Consider the following 22,104-nt stretch of genomic DNA (forward strand, 5'->3'; position numbering starts at 1 on the left):
GGGGCAGACATCAGGTCTGACTGCGGCCCCACCCACCAACGCAAGTTATTCAAGACAGCACAGGGGAAGTGCCCCGCAGTCCTGCACCACTCCAGGTAATATCCAAAATGACGAAACGGAAGAATTCCCCTCAAAAAACGTCCAGGAAATAACAACAGCTAACAAACTGATCAAAAACGATTTAAACAATATAACAGAAAGTGAGTTTAGAATAATAGTCATAAAATTAATCGCTGGGCTTGAAAGCAGTATAAAGGATAGCAGAGAATCTATTGCTACAGAGATCAAGGGACTAAGGAACAGCCAGGAGGAGCTAAAAAATGCTATCAATGAGCTGCAAAATAAAATGGAGACAACCACGGCTCGGATTGAAGAGGCAGAGGAGAGAATAGGTGAACTAGAAGATAAAATTATGGAAAAAGAAGAAGCTGAGAAAAAGAGAGATAAAAAAATCCAGGAGTATGAGGGGAAAATTAGAGAACTAAGTGATCCACTAAAGAGAAATAATATACGCATAATTGGTATTCCAGAGGAGGAAGAGAGAGGGAAAGGTGCTGAAGGTGTACTTGAAGAAATAATAGCTGAGAATTTCCCTGATCTGGGGAAGGAAAAAGGCATTGAAATCCAAGAGGCACAGAGAACTCCCTTCAGATGTAACTTGAATCGATCTTCTGCACGACATATCATAGGGAAACTGGCAAAATACAAGGATAAAGAGAAAATTCTGAAAGCAGCTAGAGATAAACGTGCTCTACCATATAAAAGGAGACCTATAAGACTCGTGACCGATCTCTCTAATGAAACTTGGCAGGCCAGAAAGGAATGGCAGGAGATCTTCAATGTGATGAACAGAAAAAAAATATACAGCCGAGAATCCTTTTTCCAGCAAGTCTGTCATTTAGAATAGAAGGAGAGATAAAGGTCTTCCCAAACAAACAAGAACTGAAGGAATTTGTCACCACTAAACCAGCCCTACAAGAGATCCTAAGGGGGATCCCATGAGACAAAGTACCAGAGACATCGCTACAAGCACGAAACCTACAGACATCACAATGACTCTAAACCCATATCTTTCTATAATAACACTGAATGTAAATGGACTAAATGCGCCAACCAAAAGACATAGGGTATCAGAATGGATAAAAAATAAGACCCATCTATTTGCTGTCTACAAGAGACTCATTTTAGACCTGAGGACACCTTCAGATTGACAGTGAGGGGATGGAGAACTATTTATCATGCCACTGGAAGTCAAAAGAAAGTGGAGTAGCCATACTTACATCAGACAAATGAGATTTTAAATTAAAGGCTGTAACAAGAGATGAAGAAGGGCATTATATAATAATTACAGGGTCTATCCATCAGGAAGAGCTAACAATTATAAATGTCTATGCGCCAAATACAGGAGCCCCCAAATATATTAAACAATTACTCACAAACATAAGCAACCTTATTGATAAGAATGTGGTAATTGCAGGGGACTTTAACACCCCACTTACAGAAATGGATAGATCATCTAGACACACAGTCAATAAAGAAACAAGGGCCCTGAATGATACATTGGATCAGATGGACTTGACAGATATATTTAGAACTCTGCATCCCAAAGCAACAGAATATACTTTCTTCTCAAGTGCACATGGAACATTCTCCAAGATAGATCACATAATGGGTCATAAAACAGCCCTTCGTAAGTATACAAGAATTGAAATCATACCATGCATACTTTCAGACCACAATGCTATGAAGCTTGAAATCAACCACAGGAAAAAGTCTGGACAACCTCCAAAAGCATGGAGGTTAAAGAACACCCTACTAAAGAATGAGTGGGTCAACCAGGCAATTAGAGAAGAAATTAAAAAATATATGGAAACAAACGAAAATGAAAATACAATAATCCAAACGCTTTGGGATGCTGCGAAGGCAGTCCTGAGAGGAAAATACATTGCAATCCAGGCCTATCTCAAGAAACAAGAAAAATCCCAAATACAAAATCTAACAGCACACCTAAAGGAAATAGAAGCAGAACAGCAACGAGAGCCTAAACCCAGCAGAAGAAGAGAAATAATAAAGATCAGAGCAGAAATAAACAATATAGAATCTAAAAAAACTGTAGAGCAGATCAGCGAAACCAAGAGTTGGTTTTTTGAAAAAATAAACAAAATTGATAAACCTCTAGCCAAGCTTCTCAAAAATAAAAGGGAGATGACCCAAATAGATAAAATCATGAATGAAAATGGAATTATTACAGCCAATCCCTCAGAGATACAAGCAATTATCAGGGAATACTATGAAAAATTATATGCCAACAAACTGGACAACCTGGAAGAAATGGACAAGTTCCTAAACACCCACATGCTTCCAAAACTCAATCAGGAGGAAATAGAAAGCTTGAACAGACCCATAACCAGTGAAGAAATTGAATCAGTCATCAAAAATCTCCCAACAAATAAGAGTCCAGGACCAGATGGCTTCCCAGGGGAGTTCTACCAGATGTTTAAAGCAGAGGTAATACCTATCCTTCTCAAGCTATTCCAAAAAATAGAAAGGGAAGGAAAACTTCCAGACTCATTCTATGAAGCCAGTATTACTTTGATTCCTAAACCAGACAGAGACCCAGTAAAAAAAGAGAACTCCAGGCCAATATCCCTGATGAATATGGATGCAAAAATTCTCAATAAGATACTAGCAAATCGAATTCAACAGCATATAAAAAGAATTATTCACCATGATCAGGTGGGATTCATTCCTGGGATGCAGGGCTGGTTCAACATTTGCAAATCAATCAATGTGATACATCACATTAATAAAAGAAAAGATAACCATATGATCCTGTCAGTCGATGCAGAAAAGGTCTTTGACAAAATTCAGCAAGGCTTTGTTAATAAAAACCCTTCAGAAAGTCGGGATAGAAGGAACATACTTAAACATCATAAAAGCCGTTTATGAAAAGCCCACAGCTAACCTCATCCTCAATGGGGAAAATTCAGACCTTTTTCCCTGAGATCAGGAACACGACAGGGATGTCCACTCTCACCACTGTTGTTTAACATTGTGTTGGAAATTCTAGCATCAGCAAACAGACAACAAAAGGAAATCAAAGGCATCAAAATTGGCAAAGATGAAGTTAAGCTTTCACTTTTTGTAGATGACATGATATTATACATGGAAAATCCAATAGACTCCACCAAAAGTCTGCTAGAACTGATACATGAATTCAGCAAAGTTGCAGGATACAAAATCAATGTACAGAAATCAGTTCCATTCTTATAACTAGTAATGAAGCAACAGAAAGACAAATAAAGAAACTGATCTCATTCACAGTTGCACCAAGAAGCATAAAATACCTAGGAATAAGCCTAACCAAAGATGTAAAAGATCTGTATGCTGAAAACTATAGAAAGCTTATGAAGGAAATTGAAGAAGATATAAAGAAATGGAAAAACATTCCATGCTCATGGGTTGGAAGAATAAATATTGTCAAAATGTCAATACTACCCAAAGCTATCTACACATTCAGTGCAATCCCAATCAAAATTGCACCAGCATTCTTCTCAAAACTAGAACAAGCAATCCTAAAATTCATATGAAACCACAAAAGGCCCCGAATAGCCAAAGTAATTTTGAAGAAGACCAAAGCAGGAGGCATCACAATCCCAGACTTTAGCCTCTACTACCAAGCTGTCATCATCAAGACAGCATGGTATTGGCACAAAAACAGACACATAGACCAATGGAATAGAATAGAAACCCCAGAACTAGACCCACAAACGTATGGCCAACTAATCTTTGACAAAGCAGGAAAGGTCATCCAATGGAAAAAAGACAGTCTCTTTAACAAATGGTGCTGTGAGAACTGGACAGCCACATGCAGAAGATTGAAACTAGACCACTTTCTCACACCATCACAAAAACAAACTCAAAATGGATAAAGGACCTGAATGTGAGACAGGAAACCATCAAAACCCTAGAGGAGAAAGCAAGAGAAGACCTCTCTGACCTCAGCCGTAGCAATTTCTTACTTGACACATCCCCAAAGGCAAGGGAATTAAAAGCAAAAATGAATTACTGGGACCTTATGAAGATAAAAAGCTTCTGCACAGCAAAGGAAACAACGAACAAAACTAAAAGGCAACCAACGGAATGGGAAAAGATATTTGCAAATGACATACCGGACAAAGGGCTAGTATCCAAAATCTATAAAGAGCTCACCAAACTCCACACTCGAAAAACAAATAACCCAGTGAACAAATGGGCAGAAAACATGAATAGACACTTCTCTAAAGAAGACATCCGGATGGCCAATAGGCACATGAAAAGATGCTCAACGTCGCTCCTCATCAGGGAAATACAAATCAAAACCACACTCAGATATCACCTCACGTCAGTCAGAGTGGCCACAATGAACAAATCAGGAGACTATAGATGCTGGAGAGGATGTGGAGAAACAGGAACCCTCTTGCACTGTTGGTGGGAATACAAATTGGTGCAGCCACTCAGTGTGGAGGTTCCTCAAAAAATTAAAAATAGACCTACCCTATGACCCAGCAATAGCACTGCTAGGAATTTACCCAAGGGATACAGGAGTACTGATGCATAGGGGCACTTGTACCCCAATGTTTATAGCAGCACTCTCAACAATAGCCAAATTATGGAAAGAGCCTAAATGTCCATCAACTGATGAATCGATAAAGAAATTGTGGTTTATATACACAATGGAGTACTACATGGCAATGAGAAAGAATGAAATCTGGCCTTTTGTAGCAACGTGGATGGAACTGGAGAGTGTGATGCTAAGTGAAATAAGCCATACAGAGAAAGACAGATACCATATGGTTTCACTCTTATGTGGATCCTGAGAAACTTAACAGAAACCCGTGGGGGATGGGAAGGAAAAAAAAAAAAAAAAGAGGTTAGAGTGGGAGAGAGCCAAAGCATAGGAGACTGTTAAAAACTGAGAACAAACTGAGGGTTGATGGGGGGTGGGAGGGAGGGGAGGGTGGGTGATGGGTATTGAGGAGGGCACCTTTTGGGATGAGCGCTGGGTGTTGTATGGAAACCAATTTGACAATAAATTTCATATATTGAAGAAAAAAAAACTTACTACAAACTATAGTAATCAACGCAATGAGGTATTAGCATAAAGACAGACATATAAATCAACAAAATAGAATAGAGAGCCCAGAATAAAGCCTCACCTATATGGTCAAAAGATTTTTGACAAGTGTGCCAAGACAATTCAATGGGAAGTCTTTCAGCAAATGGTCCTGGGAGAACTGTATATCCACATGCAAAAAGGAAGTTATACCCTCACCTAACACCATATACAAAAATTAACTCAAAATGGATTAAGAACCTAAATGTAAGACCTAAAATAATAAAACTCTTAGAAGAAAACATAGGACAAAAACTTCATGACATTGGATTTGGCAATGGTTTCTTGGCTATGACCCCAAGGATAGACAAAAAATTGTCTATTTGTAAAAATAGAGAAACTGGAATTTATGAAAATTAAAAAACTTTTATGCATAAAAAGACATTATCAATGAAATAAAAGGGGAGCATGCAGGATAGGAGAAAATATTTGCAGATCATATCTCTAATAAAGGATTAATATTCAGAATATATAGAGAAAGTCTTGAAACTCAACAACAGAAAACAGAACCTAATTAAAAAATAGGCAAAGGACTCAAATGGACATTTCTCCGAAGAAGATACACTAATGACCAACAAGTGCATGAAAAGATTCTCAGCATCACTAATCATTAGGGAAATACAAATCAAAACTATAGTGAAATGCCACCTCCCACCCATTAAAATGGCTGCTATCAAAACAAAAACCAGAAGACAAGTGTTGGCAAGAATGTAGAGAAATTGGAACCATGTGCACTGTTGGGAATGTGAAATGGTACAGGTGTTGTGGAAAACAGTATGGTGACTCCTCAGAAACTTAAAAATAGAATTACATATGATCCAGCAATTCTGCTTCTGACTATATAAGCAAAAGAATCGAAACAGAAAAAAAAAAAATTGAAAGCAGAATCTCAAAGAGATATTTGTACATCCATGTTCATAGCAGTATTCACAATAGCTAAAATGTGAAAGCAACCCCAGTGTCCGTCAGTGGATGAATGGCTAGACAAAATGTGGAATATCCACACAATGAAATATTACTCAGCCTTAAAATTAAGGAAAATTCTGGGGCACCTGGGTGGCTCAGTCGGTTAAATGTCCGACTTCAGCTCAGGTCATGATCTCGCGGTTTGTGAGTTTGAACCCTACATTGGACTCTGTGCTGACAGCTCAGAACCTGGAGCCTGCTTCAAATTGTGTGTCTCCCTCTCTCTCTCAGCCCCTCCCCCACTCAGATGCTTGCTTGCTCGCTCTCTCTCAAAAATAAATAAAACATTTTAAAAAATGGGGGAAATTCTGCAATAGGCTACAATACTGACAAACTTTTAGGACGTTTTGCTAAGGGAAAAAAGGAATTCCAAAAAAGGCAAATACTGTATAATTCCATTTATATGAGATTTTTAGAGCGGTCAAAATCATAGAGATGGAAAGTAGGATGGTAGTTGTGAGGGGCTGTAGGTAGTGGAGAGTAGGAAGTTGTAGAGTTTCAGTTTACAAGATGAAGAGTTATGGTCTTAACCGTTACAAGATGGAAGATAACGGTTGCACAACAGTGTAAATATTTAATACCACTGAACTGTGCAGTTAAAAATAGTTAAGACACACTAAATATAATTTATGTATGTTTTACTGCAATTTAAAAAAACAACTTACTGATTTCCTGTACATGTGGAGTTTTTAGTGATTAAAATTCTTTAATTAGTATTTTGATTTACTTAGATTGTATCAAGAATAGTAGGAGCTGACCTTGGTCATTATCTATACTTGGTGTTTGTCCAGGCCCATTAAATATTATAGAGATTCAATTAAATCACATAATGGATTTCTGTATCTTTCTTGATTATGGAAATCGTGTTATTTTTATTTAGAGATTTCTGTTGGTGGGGTAGTCCAAATAGATGGATCACATTTAACTTGGTGTTGACTTTCACTTTCCTCACCTGCTACATTGAATGAAGCAGGCTTACTTTTCAGAGAGAGTAGGAGGAAGTATTAAATAAAACTTTAAGCAATATAATTTATTTCTAATGTTCTCCTTATGTTTTCAGAATGTAAATCCAGAACCATTCAAACCATAAAATATTCTCCTTTTGTAAACTTTTTTTTTTAGAAAATTTTATTTTTTAAGTAATCTTTACACCCAACATGGGGCCCGAACTCACAACCCCGAGATCAAGAGTTGTGTGCTCTACATACCAAGGCACCCCTAAAACCTTCTCCTTTTAAACTCTGTCCCAAAATATTACTAGATGAAGGAGAGCAGTGGCACAATATTATCAAAACTGGAATTTATTTTTTCAAATTTAAATAGAGCTTGATTTAAATCTAAGGACAGAATGTCTTGATAAATATTTTAAAAGGAAGAGTTTTTATATTTTATCTTTAAAAAGAAGAATATAAAAGGTCAGTACACTTGAGAATTTTGGTATGATGTGGTAGCCTTTTTTGGACACACAGAGAATACATGTTTTTACATATTTTACATGCCTGAGACTGTAAAATTTTGTTGTATATAATGTTAAGGCATTTGTATGTACAGATCTGAGACTATAATTGTGCTTTTATGATATATTTGAATGACTATTAAAAATACAAATATTTTTTCTTTTTTCTTTCTATATCTGTACGAAAGTTCATCTTGCAAAGATTTTTCTATAACAGTCCTCATAGTATCCCCATAAGAACTTCTAATCTTACTAAAACCCTCTAACAAATATTTCATCTTTGAATACAATGTTTGTGACAAATGACAAAGGGTGTTCTGTCAGAAATTGAAAATCTAAGACTTGTTACTTGTAAGAAAGTTCATTTCAGTTTGGTTAATTTCATTTCTTTAGAGCCTCCGAAATTCTTGCCCATATCATCAACACCCCAGCCAGAGAGACGGCAGCCACCCCAGAGACGACATTCCATTGAAAAGGAAACACCCACTAATGTAAGACAGTTTTTGCCACCCTCCAAGCAGAGCTCCCGATCTCTTGTAAGTAACTGGAAAACTGCGTAGTAACTTAAGGATCAGTTAGAGACCTGGAATAATTAGCTTTCTTAAGACAACGATTAGGAGAAAAAAATCTTCCAAATTTTAAAAATGATCTTTAAATAGCTTTATTTGTTTTTAATATCTAAAGAAAACCAATTCTGACAGTAACCTAAATGAAATTTGACCATTCCTTGTTCATTTAAAGTAGTTTTTTTTTCCCCAGAAGACTTATCAATGGTTGAAAGCATGTATTATTAGTAAAGAAATGCCTTCTTCTTTTCAAAGGGAATTAGTCCACTTAAAAATTGTTAAAATTCATCAAAAAGTTAGCAAAGTCTGACTAAAGTACACTATTTTATTGAGGCAGAAGTATAAGGGGAGAATTTTGATCCATTACAAGCCATTGTACATTGTTTTCAAGTATGTTTTATGATCTTGGAACCAAAGCTGCTATTTGCACTGGATGATGATTTTGCTATTTTCCTGAGACTTCTAGGTTGGTGTAGTGACTTTGATTCCCAGGACAATGGAAGTAATACGTAGGGCACTGCCAGAAAGAAGTAACAGACCCTCTAACTAAAAGAGGTCTGCAAAGATTCTTTTGTAGTCCACTTGACTTAAGAAATATTTGCAGGTGAGATGAAGGCTTCAATCAGTAATTCTACCAGCAACCTAATATCTAATGTTTTCTCAGAAATTCATGAATAAAAAGCACTGGAATATGCCTTGTCTATATTTCAGTCCATATTTTTAGGCTGTCTTGAATTATCAAGGGTTCAAATAAAGCAATAACTGATTTCCCTCCCTCAAAGTAGAGGAAGATAGTATGGTTCTTATGAAGATACCAAGTTTGAACAGAGCTTTCAAGCACTGAAATTTGATCAGTCATCTCTGTTCCTAAAAAGTTCAATTAAGGAACTAATGATTGTGTGTCAGTTGTTGATAGAATTCCTCTAACTCCTAAATAATCACTGAAACATTGATTAAGTAAGCCTCACCAGTAGTTTATCAGCAGAAAAACAGAACTCTTAACCAGACAGGTTGAAACTTTAAAGTCCAAAGACTTTTGTTTATGTGAACAACTTAAATGTATATAAGAGATCGCGAGTCCAATAATCAAGAGGTTCTTCTCTTCAGCCAACTTTTCTCTTAGAAGCCAGTTTATCATTCAGCTGTGTACCTGGCCTTGTGATCATATGACACCATTGTTGGTGTTAAATTTTAAAATTATCACTGTGGAAGAACTATCAGATCAGTTAAAAGGAATTTCAGCTAGTAAGAGAAATTTTGAATGGAATAGAAGAAATACCATAGAATTAATAGAAGAAAGACCATCAGCCGAAATCAAGGACCCAGAAGTGTATTTCCTGACAAAGGGGGACTCTTAGTGTGTGGTAGGTCAGGCTGTGAGTTGTTTTTTATGGACAAGCAGAGCAAGACAAAATTTATCTGCAGTCACAGAGAAGAGTCTCAGTGAAAGGCAGTGGGAAAGCACTTCGGTCAGCACTGGATGGCTCAGGTTCTATAGGGAACCACAGCTCACGGGAAGGGCCTCTGGGTGCCAGCTGAGACAAAGTAACCTCCAGTCAGAGTAGTGACTGGTCTCATTAATAGCTTATCTTGAGAAATCCATAATCACACTTGTCTTGTGGTAGTGCTGTCTAGCTTGGTAAGTACTTTAAAAGTATGACCATTAATTTAAACTTTAGCTATATTAAAACAAGGAATCCTTTTGTATTTATAATCCTTACACTGAAAATGGCAGAAATGTCTTTGTTGGTATTCATTTTTATTTTTATTGTATCTCCCTCTGTTTTCTTAGGATGTTTAAAATGTAATTTTTTTTTCATCACTTGGTCAAATGATTGAGGACGATGGCCCATCTAAGTAAAAGGAGACTTGTCTTTCAGTACCTTCCCCAGTGTGCTGCATGCTCCCCACTGCCCCCAGAGGTGGTTGCCTCTGTCCTGCCTCCTGGTGAGCCCTGTTCAGGGGGCCACTAAGTTAGAAACATCTTAAGTCTCTGGTTTGTGAATTCTGAGATTCCCTAGGAATGACTTCATGGTATGATTACTAATTTGCACATATGGAAGCAGACGTTGGTGTGGACACACACATGTGGAATCTACTGTTAACATCCTCTGTGGTGTTTTTGTTTTGTTTTGTTTTTCTTTCATGCTCTGTAACCACTATTTTTAGGTCACTCATGTTCAGCATTATTTTCTCCTTTTCTTTCCCCCTGCCATTTTCTTTTTCCCTTATCTGTTGTTCAGGTTCCTAGGATAACCAGTGTATGGCCAAGGACGCCTTTCCGACCACTTTTTTCTACCATACAAACAGCTTCTCTGCTCAGCTCTCATCCTTTTGAAGCAGCCATGTTTGGGGTAGCAGGGGCTATGTATTATCTATGTGAGAGAGCTTTTACCAGCAGGTGGAAATCCTCAAAGGTTGGCCTCTTTCTGCTGGTTCTGGGGATTATTTTACTCTATCTCTTTGACAGTGATACCTCAGCTACTGCACTCTGAACAATTAACAGCTTAGATGGGCACTTTGCTTCTGATCGTTGATTCCAGTCTTTTGTAGGATGCATAGATTACACCATGATCTCAGTTGAGAGGAAAATGACCTTGAAAGGACAACAAACTCAAAATGCAGCATCGGATTAGAGGGACCTGTGAGTGACCCAGTTATACGGCAGGAAGAATGCCGTCTCCTCTCCATGTGCAGGGGCACTCAGATAGCCTGTGGGTGCTTGCCTCCCAGGGTCTTCCCGCCATCGGATCGGCATTTGCTCCCTCATTCAGCTGGCAGAGCAACCGCCTGCCAGGCCATATAGCCACAGGGGACTCCCCCACAACCCATGGAACCATGTCATTTCTCGTTTCCCACACACCCCGCCATGAGCTGAGAGGGGCTGTGCACCTGTAGCCCATGCCTGCCCTGGGCTCCAAGAACCTTCTTCCCCACACCATTCGTACAGCTGCATTGTGTTTGTCAGAGTGTGGCATGGTGTTTAGGACAACCCACTTCTCCTAGAAGTTTTAAGTTTTCCTTTTATTGATGCGGTTATTTTAAATATTTTAAATAAGGATGCATTTTATTATTGTTTTTTAGGTTTTCATACAGAATTTTTTTTTTTTTTTTTAACGTTTTATTTATTTTTGAGACAGAGAGAGACAGAGCATGAACGGGGGAGGGGCAGAGAGAGAGGGAGACACAGAATCAGAAGCAGGCTCCAGGCTCTGAGCCATCAGCCCAGAGCCCGACGCGGGGCTCGAACTCACGGACCGCGAGATCGTGACCTGAGCCGAAGTCGGCCGCTTAACCGACTGAGCCACCCAGGCGCCCCCATACAGAATTATTTTTTAAAGAAAATCCAATACTTTCCAAACTCCAGTGAAATAAAAAGCCCTCAAACTATGCCCAAGCTTCCCCTGCCCCCAGAGTAGCATGTGCTGCTGACTAGTGTTCGCAGCTGCCTGGTCTGTTCTGCTTCATATAGGGTCCTGGCTCTGTGAGGTCCTTTATTTACTAAACATATCCTTGACAAATGAACCAGCAGCTGGTTTCTTTGTTATTCTTTATTACTCATTTCGGTTTGGAAAAGAGACTCTGAATGTAAATGAAATACAACAAATTCCTTTCTCTTCTTATTTGTCATGAAATAGAGGCTAGATCTCTATTCTTTTTCCCATTTTAGATCTTGGCCCTTTGGGCAGTACATGGTCAGGTGCACGGATGGCATTTTAATTCCTGTCACTCTTACTGCTGCTATTACTGGAGATCTGCTGACATTTTTATACATTTTTTTAATTTGTTTTATTTTTTGTTTTTTTTTTAATTTACATCCAAATTAGTTAGCATATAGTGCAACAATGATTTCAGGAGTAGATTCTTTAGTGCCCCGTACCCATTTAGCCCATCCCCCTTCCCACAACCTCTCCCATAACCCTCAGTTTGTTCTCCATATTTATGAGTCTCTTCTGTTTTGTCCCCCTCCCTGTTTTTATATTATTTTTGTTTGACATTTTTATTTTTATTATCAATACTCCCCAGACAGAGATATCTGTATACTAAGTCTACATATTACTGTGGGCAAACAGTTCACTTTGACTTTTAAAATTGAACCTGAAAAAAGAGAAGAGTAATTGAACTTAATAGGTGCTATTTTAATTTAAATCTGCCTTTGATTTATTAAAAACTCAAAACAGCAATGGTCATTTTGGATAATTTTCAAATATCTGCTACTTACAAAGTTTTTGCTAATTAAGAATACTATATAAAATATAACTATTCCCATTCTTTCTGTGGCTCAGTAACCAGAGTATACATTATGTTCTCTAATTTCTGTGCTCCCTAACTCTGACCCTTCTGGATGGTAAATGTAACCAGAATATTCAACACAAACTCAGCCATTTTAGTGACATACATCAAAAGTAAGTTCTAAAGGCTCATCTCCCCCTATAGCATATTGTAATCTTTATTAAAACTCTTTCAGATTGAGCTTCCCTTTCCTAAATTTAGGAGTGAGATTGAGGCACAGAGAAGCAAGAGGATTTTAGAAGTCCCATGTCTGGCTGTGACAATGAGCTCTGGGCATGTGGAGGAATGACCGAGGGCTCTCACTCACTGTTAAAGCCCCAAATGCTCCTCACATTTTGGAGCTTTAATATCTCCGCAAGATCTGTTAAAGTTAAGGCTTAATTTGGCATTGGGGATGTTTAATTTTTTTGCCAATTGAAAAAAAATAATGAAAACTATTCTAGTAACTGTTTATTATTTTCTTTCATGTTGCATTAAAGTTTTGTTGTCCTTGGGAAAGCACCAGAATTAAAACATTAGCATTTGACCTGATGGAAATTATTTTACTAAACAGTAATCTGCCTGAAAGTTAGAGAAAGAACAAGAACACCCACAAAATACAGTTTCTTATTATGTCTTACGAAGTACTGGATTTGCATATGGTTCAAAGCAGTAAGTTGAAAGTATGCTTGACTAAGCCCTTTTGTGATTTAAGACTGAGAAGAGGGAAGTAGAGCCTGTCAGGTCTATTATGTGTGTTAGGATCTCCCTGCAAATAAAAAGGATTCCCATCTACCGGAAATGTTTACCATCCCAGGCATCCCAGTTGTTAAGTTAATTAAATTGGCACTATTTGCCATCTTCCCATAGCAGCAAATCTCAGGTATTGATTCTCTGATTAGTTACTAGATTCATACATTATTTTGTTCCACCTCAGCAGTTTTGTCACATGGTTAACTATCAGAAAATGCACAAAAATCATACTCAGCAAATGAATAAAAAAGACCATAGGAAACTTCTTATGAAATATGTTAAAAGCTGAGAAAAGCCATCATTCAGACATGTGCAGCCGACAATACCTATCTCCTGCAGAACTGTAGTGGCCTAACCTTCACACAGGCAGTGCATTGTTCCTACTTGACACTAAGCTGTTTTCTCAGGGTGGAAGAAAACTGAGTGGATATTGGACACCAATTTAATCCTGTTATGTTTGAAAACTTTTCCCATCGAAAGAGAAAATTATGTGATTGTGATTTTTTAAAAAATATTTTAGACTAGCAAATGATACAGTCTTCCTGAACAGACTACCTTCCCACCCTCTGGATACAGCTTAGTATCCTCTTAAACATTCCTCTTAAAAATTCAACTGCAGGATTTTTTTCCAAAACATTTTTAAGCAAATTTAAAGTTAGCCTGACCAGACATGATTTTGTATTGATTGTTAGTAAGAAGCAGTTCTTCAAACTACTTTTTTTTTAGTAAATGCTAATGTTTATCAAGTTTGCAACCTAGATTTGTTTTTGTTTTTTCTGATTGAAAGACAGAACTGAATGTTAAAACTCCATAAACTGACTGCATTCAGAGTCATGTGCTTTCTCATTTGGCTTGTTCGATTCCAGAATGCCTGTGAGCAATGCTATTGTGTGTGTGTGGGAGTGAATTATAATGTGTTTGCACTGAGAACATTAAGTCTCAGTGTCCCTACACCACAATGGCCCCTGTGAAGCCTGGCAGGGTGAGAATGCACAAGACCGTTCTGTCTTTCTATTAGACCCACCAATCAAACACAGGGCCGGATGGGGAGCAGATGGGGGTGAGGCTCTTTATTCAGTGGGATCAGTTACATCAACATCTTCCTCAGCTGTTTTTAGGGAAGCCATTACCATAAGACAGCCGGCATAAATATTTATTGTGAAATTCTTAAGATTTTCTCCACATCTTTCCAGTGCTGATTGTACATTCAGCAGTTGTTTAAAAGTAATAACAGAAATCTAGAGAACCGTGGTGCAGCCTGTAGAGGTTGCTTTTTGGCTGGAAACTGCACCAGTAGTTACATGTTACAGTTCTGCTCATACCATTAGGATTTTTCTCAATGTGCTGATGTAACTTACCACTAAATAATGCTTCTCAGTATAAATTACTAACCACCTCCTTTTGGCTATTCTGGGTACCACAAACCAGTTTTCTAAATAGTACCAATGTTGTAGATTTGTTATTTAAGTATTAGCATATAGTATGCAAATAACAGGAAGCAATGTCTTTGCAGAATTGTAGGAGAAAACAGATGTCAATTTGTTTTAGAACAAGAAAATGTTCTTTCAAGATTTCATTACACAGATACATAGCTCTGCTTAATGAAATAGAAACTTGAGGCAAAATATGTACTCAAATGTGAGGAACTTTCCTTTCCTGGAAATTTCTATAGGTTATAATGTTTGACATGGTCCCCAGAAGTTTTCTGCCATCTGTTGTCTTAGTGTAATTAGAAATTATGTGGTCCCCAGAGTGAGCCAGCTCTGTTCCAGTGTTCATTGGGAAACCTCTTTTCTTCTCTGGAGCTACTAACCAGGTGTCTGATCTGAAGGGAAACTGTGCAGTGCCAGAAAAGTGGGGTGGGAGTTTCTTATTCATGTGGAATTTTGAATTTCAGGAGGAATTCTGCTATCCAGTGGAATGCCTAGCTCTTACTGTGGAGGAAGTGATGCATATTCGTCAGGTCCTGGTGAAGGCAGAGCTGGAAAAATACCAACAGTATAAAGATGTCTACACCGCCCTGAAAAAAGGAAAGGTAGAGCTGTTTAAAGTTGGTTGATAAGTAGGGTTAGAGGAATGGTGAGTCCCAGGCCTGGTCTCCTGAGGGAGTGGTCTGCTGGCAGCCAGATGGCACAGGACTTTTAGGGGATTTCAGGAGGTAAGAGGCTTACTCTGTACTACACAGTTCCTATTCTGCTTTGCTTACAAAAGAGAGTATTTTTGTTTCTCTCTGAGAAATCAAAAACTTTGGAAGACTTAAAACAACCATAATAAATAGTGGCATGCCTTCATAAAACCATGTCTGCATTTAGTTGTTATACTTTTAAAGGATTTATAAAGAAAATACATCTGAAAAATGGAAGAGACTGTTTCAGAACCTTCTTCAGATTGATTCCATGATGATGAGCCTCTGAGAGCTATAGCCTTTTATTACCTTTTAAAAGTGGAATTATAAGTAAATAGCCAAATTATAATTCTTACAGAGCCAAACTTGAAAACAGGGTTTCTGAATTCTCTTTTTCCTTCTGTCTGCTAAAGGTCCCTAATATGTAAAAGTATATTTAGACATGTAAATTAGGAAATTAACTGTTGGCAATGCTCTTCTCTCCCTTTAAATTTGTATTTTTAGCTCTGCTTTTGTTGCCGAACCAGGAGATTTTCCTTCTTCACCTGGTCTTATACCTGTCAGTTCTGTAAGAGGTAAGGTTTTTTGTAATTGATGTAAATAAATACTACTTACTTTCACTGTTTAGTCATTTTTCCACACAGGAACAGTATTAGAAATTACCCCAGTTTGTTATCACATTGTATTGTGCTTGTGGGTTAGTAATACTCATTTCTTCAAAGAGTAGAGCAAACAGTTACTTAGTGTTATAGCTGGAAAATGTTTCTCCGCATGTACTTCTTTTACATAACTAAGGTGATCCTAATAATCATATGTCTTGTTTAAACACAAAAAGTAGATGTGATTGTCACGTGATCCTTCCCTAGATAGACAAGTAAGAAAATCCCAGACAGATGAGAGTTGATCCTTTTCCAGGAAACAGTGTAGGAGTTCAGTTTCACCGATTGTCTCCTTGGCAATCCACGGTTGTATCAGTCCGTTACATTCTGGTGGAAGAACCAGAGAGTTTTTGCAGTTTGTTATAGAAATTCACAACCGCACAGCCATTGACTTCTCTGACTCTCCGGTCTCATCACATCAATGCTGAGTAACACTTCTGATTTTGTGTACAGGCCCGTGTGTTCACAGTGTTGCAAAAAGGTAAGCTAAGCTTGGCAAAATTATAACTTGTGTTAATTTTAAGGAGTCCACCTCTTTAACAGTACTGCTCACTCTGGTTTCATTTGGGATAATAGATGCGGCTGCCCTCTAAACCATACTCCACTCTTCCCATCTTTTCATTGGGACCTTCTACCTTGCAAAGAGGGGAAAGTTGCATGAGGCCAGAAAAACCCCCCACTGGCCACCATCGGCCACTCCGGAGCATTGCCAGGTGAGTAAGACATCTGAGACTTTACTCTGTAAAGGAAGAACGTTCCTTTTGAGAACCAGTGACAAAGTAGGGTTTGGGCTCAGGGTGCTTTAGGTTGGGTGGTTGGTTTTTAATATAGTCTTGACTTGCGCACAAATCTTCAAAATTTCCCAAAGGTAACTTGTCAAGGGATAATAGCTAGCTACTTGAAGCGTACTTGAATGTCATCATTTTTTTTCTATTTTAGAGATAAGTACTTTTGTGTGTTCTCTAAAAGTCATCTTTAAAACTGACCTTGTTTTCAGTGCAGTTGAAAACCTGCACCTGAAGTCGTCTTTCTTTCCTCCTTAGTTTTGAAAGCAAATCTGTTTAGGTCTTGGTTTCCAATGGTCTGCAAGAACTTTGGTTTATCTTCCTATTGTAAATAAGGCAGAAATAAAGCTTTATGCCAAGAGCTTTATGGCAATTAAAAAAAAAAAACCTAAATATCAGTCCCTTTGTGTTTAATGCAGGGTAAGGTTAGTGTTGGTCCTTGAGAAAGGATGGAGATCAGGCCAGCTCAGCTCACGTACTCACATACTCACAGGCCAAAAAGGTTGGGGTTTTATGCACCAGCTGCCCCCCGTCAGGGAGGGGCACTGGTGCTGAGCGCTGGGCAGCCCCACTCCTGCACACCACAGATGTGGGCGGCAAGGCAAGGAAGCTGTGAGCCCAGCAGGTAACTCGTGCCCGGCACTGCTGCCCCTGTGCTGCCCACTCTGCCCTGAGACACTGCTGCTCTGTGGCGGCCTCCAACTGTGGATCATCACCTGTGAGCTCAAGGCAACGGGACACGTTGTTGTTCCTTTCTGTACATACTCCACACCTAGGTTCCTGTTTGGTTTAACTAAAGTAGTAAACGAGTAGATGATTCCTACTTATTTCAAAAAATTGCCCAGAACAATTACTGGGATGAGGTCTGGTGAACTCCAGCTCTCTGGAATCCAAATAATTAGTCATCCAAATGTAGAGAATTAGAGAATTATTAGGGAGGGGAAGCTGTATTTGAGAAACGCAAAAATGTTGAGAAAGCTGGTCCCTAGATAACTTTTCAAGGTAAGACATATTTACCTCAGCTTACTGTAATCTGCCCCACCATCTACAGTTAACTAATGTTCATCAACCCTGACACAGGGCCACTGGAGAAAGAACTTGAAGTTCCTTCTGAATCACCCAGAGGACGTTAGCAACATGTACTTTGTTTCATTTTCGTTGTTAAAGTCCACTAGACGTCATGTATGTTAATCAGGTGAATACTCTGAATGTCTTTTTTTTCCAAAAATTCTAGAAGGGACACTAAGAGTTTTCAGTATTATTATTTCTTAATAAAGCATGTTTCCTGGTTTCTTTTTTAAAAAAATATTTTGAATTTTATCCCCAATTAGAAATTCTTCCTTTGGAAGGACATGAGGTGACTCACCCATTCGGTAAAATGTTTTGGCAGCAAATTTACCTTTTTTGCACCTAGTTGCTCAGTATTGCAAGAGAACTGTGAGTAATGATACTGGATTCAGAACATTTTGTTTTGTTCCAGGTTCTCCTCAAAATCTAAGTCTGTGGACAAATCAGATGAAGAACTACAGTTTCCCAAAGAGTTGATGGAGGACTGGAGTACTATGGAGGTGTGCGTAGACTGCAAAAAGTTCATTTCGGAAATCATCAGTTCGAGCCGGCGCAGCCTGGTGTTGGCCAACAAAAGAGCACGATTAAAAAGGAAAACACAGTCTTTCTATATGTCCTCACCGGGCCCCTCGGAATACTGCCCTTCAGAGAGGACTATCAATGAAATCTGAGCCTGTGCCTTTCGGTTGCTTTGTGTTCAGAGTCGGCACTAGCGCGGGAGAAACACTGAGCTGCACTGTCTCCTTGCCGCGGTCTTAGTTAATAGGCTTGAATTCGCATTAGATCAGGTTTTTGCTGCATCACGTTGTTCCACAGACTGAATGCTGTGTTCATATCGATTGATGGTATGTGACAGGTCAGCCGATTGCTCCTTTGCACTGAGAGATAACAATAGTTTGAAACTTGCTTGTGTGTGTGTGTGTGTGTGTGTGTGTGTGTGTTTGTGTGTGTGTGTGTGTATCTGGAGGCCAGAAACTTTTTCCTTAGTTCAGTTCCTTACTGTTCCTCAGATAATTTCCTGACTAAGGCAAAAAGCTTCTCACGTGGGAAATCAGCCTCACAAAGGCATCGATGTTAGCACAGTCCTAAGCAGTAAGTCATATTGGCATTTCCACCTGACAGTGTTCCTATCTAATGTACATAGTGACCAGGCCCCGCCACACACCAGGTACCTGGAGTCGGGGCCAGGCTGCTCATCATCTCATGGCACAAAACCTGGAAGGATTTGTTCATACTGTCAAACTGACTTTAAATTATTGTTGCTCTGAGATAAAGACTCCGAGGGACTTCACGCCTGCATTCTAGTGCAAAACATCTGGATAAGCCGTACACCCAAGTGGGTGACCGTTTTCCTCCAAGCTGCTGTGTTTGCCCCAGTGCAATGGATCAGTGTCTCCTGAGTGGGTGACAGGTTTTCATTCCCTTTCTTGAATGTATTATGGTTACTTGTAGTTTTGCAACAGAGGTCTAAGAATTAAAGTTTTGTCGGAGTTTCAGGAGAAAGGAACGCCAAAAGTCTGTCAAGAAGTTGAGTGTGTTTTGGGTAACTATGGGGAGGGTTGTGACCGCACAGGGTGCCAGCTATTGCCGCGCCACGGGGACTGAGCTGGAGCTCTTCCGTTTTCAGCTACATTTTTCATAACTTTATAGTCTTAGCCATCACGACTAAATTAAGCCACAATTTGGTATCTAAGGTCTCAAACTGAAATTAATTTATTTTTATAAATGAATTTTAAGGGAAAAAACATTGTCTAGTTCTTTTAAAATTACAAGAAAATTAACCCACCAATAGGCTTTTTGGATGCTTTTTGCACAAGTTTTCCTTGTAAATGACTGGAGTGAGTAGGGTGGGTTTTTGATGAAGTAGGTTGGAGGATGGCATTATATACCTGAAATTTCTCTGCTTGTTTGTCCCATTCCAGGAGCTGTACTTTATTATTTTAGTATGCTTAGAAATGACCAAATTGCCATTGATGTTTGGAAAATCAGTGAATGCACATACGCAATAATTTCCTGAAAGCTATAGGACACGCCTGTAGTCAGCACTGCAACAGCACCATTACATAAGAGGCATGGCAGTCACATTTCATACCACAGCAGAGTAGAGTAACATTTCTATATTAGATTAACAGTAATACCTCAGAACTGCTCTGGTAGTAGTTTTTAATGGATTGAAATTTACAATTTAGTAAATGGCTTAAAATTACTTATACTTAACGAAATAAACTTTACCAATTGACTAAAATAATGCATGTTAACAGTTCGTCTGTGTTTGCATGTGAAAGTGGGCCACCAGAGAACCCTTGAGTTTGCAAGTGTTTAAATTATTTTAAAGACTCTTGTGTAAGAGATTTAAACATTATATTGGGCAAATCTAATTTATAACATTTTCCAAGGGACTATTTGGACTCTGTACCCCAGAAGGTTTGGTGGAAGCCATGCCCTTTGAGGGCCCCAGGCTTGGACCTCTAAATGACTACCAGGAAAAGGAACGGTATGTGTATACATATACAGACATGACCTACGATAGTGTGCTTTTTAAAATAATGACTAGTTTACTGCTGTTACTAAAACATAAGAAACTAAGCCCCCCAAATGAGAATTTCGTTCACATTCACAAGGCAGATATCTAGCCTCTCTCAATGTTTGGCTTCACCTCTTCAGGTTTATGATACTGTATGGGCTGATTTAGGCATGATCACTCTTACCAGAGCATTAGAATGTAAATCCTTCAGCAGCATTAACGAGGTTTGTCAAATGGATGGTATGTCTACGTGAGAGAGTTTGCAGAAAGTAGTGTAAGAAGAGGGCATGTGGCACAGTTAAACTTGCAGATGTTGAATTAACATCACTTTTTGTTGCCAAAACAATTTCTTACATTTACCCTTTCCTTACCCATGACATGTACCCATCACCTCGACTAAATTAGGTTATCTGCCGAGGGTGATTCACCAGCAGCTTGTGGAGCATGGTTGCACCATCCTTAGCCTAGTCTGACATTAGGACTGCCACCCTCTTCTTAAGTACTAAAATAACATACCATCACAGTGTTCCTTTTTTTTCCTGGTTTCCGGCCACTGGGCATTTATACCTGATCCAGCAACAACAAATTATTGGCTAGCTGGTCTCAAAAGGAGCCTGGTGTGTCTGAGAGCTCGCACGCACACTGAAGCAGCCCTTGGCGCGTCCTCCAGCACCGTCCTTTTGTCCCAGACCTCACGAGCTTGCCCTGCTGGGAGGTGGTTCCTTCCCCACGGCCTAACTTTCTACCCATGTCAGAGTGGTTAAGAATGCTTGTAAATAGTGTAATATATTTATTAATATTTGAAAGGCATTCATTCAGTGGACAATGGGAATTAACTCTCCCAGGGCAAGTAAAAATTAAGTCAAATAATTGATATGTACATTGACTTAACAGTCTTACTAGATTTCAAGTCTTAAGCCTTTCAAATTAAACCAGAAGGTTGTTATGTAGGAGTTTTAAAAATGATCTTACTTTTGAGGAAACTGTGTGATTAGCACCGTGAACTCATACCATGAATTTTTTAAGGCTTTTATTTTTCTAACTGTATTAATAAATATAGGACTGGATTTTAGGTGCCACAGAGGAGACATGGGCGTTTTAAATTATGTTGCTATTTGCTAAAGCAAAATGGCAGAAAATTTTGTTCATGCAAAACTGTACACTGACTGGACTTTGACCTGGCTTCCTGTGTGTATAAAAGTCAAAGTATTGCTGGCATTCAGGGTGACATATCGGTACTAAACATTTTCCATTCAAGTCTTTTATTTTAAATAAGTTTAGGGAAAAATAAAATGGCTTTCCATCATAACTTCTGTGTTGAGTTCCTGTTGTAAAATGGTGATGTCTTTCGGTAACTAGCTGTCAGAAGTCACCTAGGTTAGAAAGGGAAGACACCTGTATCATCCACAAGTTATGATCGGTTTGAGACATACAATCTGACAAGGACCACACTAGAAAAATTTTTTTAAAAATTGAGCCACTGCCATAACTCTGCTGTGGAACCAAGAAGCTGTGACTTCTTTTTAACCCTCAACAGTACAAGAAATTAAAATTCTGTAAATAGTGTATAACGTTTTGTCATAGAAGTCACATACATGGAGACAAATTATGTATAGAAAGATAAAGCTCTTCTGTATTTTTTCTAAATAGAATTCCCCAAGGGATACATTCCTAAAATGTCCTGTGATAAGAAAATTTCCTGTTGTAGTATGTAAATTGCTTGAGGAGAAAATTAGGAAGATTAAACCCACAATGAACTTAGGGAAGTTATATTT

The 22,104-nt window shown here is 38.6% G+C and overlaps 1 protein-coding gene across 7 annotated transcripts in view; it reads left to right on the top strand.

Moving 5' to 3' along the window:
• Positions 1-21,638, top strand: part of SPIRE1 (spire type actin nucleation factor 1) — a 198,820-nt gene extending 177,182 nt beyond the window's left edge. For 5 of the 7 annotated variants that reach the window (XM_042909576.1, XM_042909577.1, XM_042909582.1 and 2 more), the window contains 7 exons: positions 7,971-8,113; positions 10,387-10,560; positions 15,066-15,203; positions 15,798-15,868; positions 16,406-16,433; positions 16,529-16,665; positions 18,218-21,638. In XM_042909576.1, coding sequence (XP_042765510.1) covers positions 7,971-8,113; positions 10,387-10,560; positions 15,066-15,203; positions 15,798-15,868; positions 16,406-16,433; positions 16,529-16,665; positions 18,218-18,476 — 950 coding nt within the window. In that variant the 3' untranslated portion in view covers positions 18,477-21,638. The remainder of the gene's footprint in view (positions 1-7,970; positions 8,114-10,386; positions 10,561-15,065; positions 15,204-15,797; positions 15,869-16,405; positions 16,434-16,528; positions 16,666-18,217) is intronic. The other 2 variants (XM_042909578.1, XM_042909579.1) reach the window with 1 other exon arrangement.
• The last annotated feature ends 466 nt before the right edge of the window (positions 21,639-22,104 follow it).

This window comes from Panthera leo, chromosome D3 (assembly GCF_018350215.1).
Source record: "Panthera leo isolate Ple1 chromosome D3, P.leo_Ple1_pat1.1, whole genome shotgun sequence".
Classification (NCBI taxonomy): Eukaryota; Metazoa; Chordata; class Mammalia; order Carnivora; family Felidae; genus Panthera; species Panthera leo.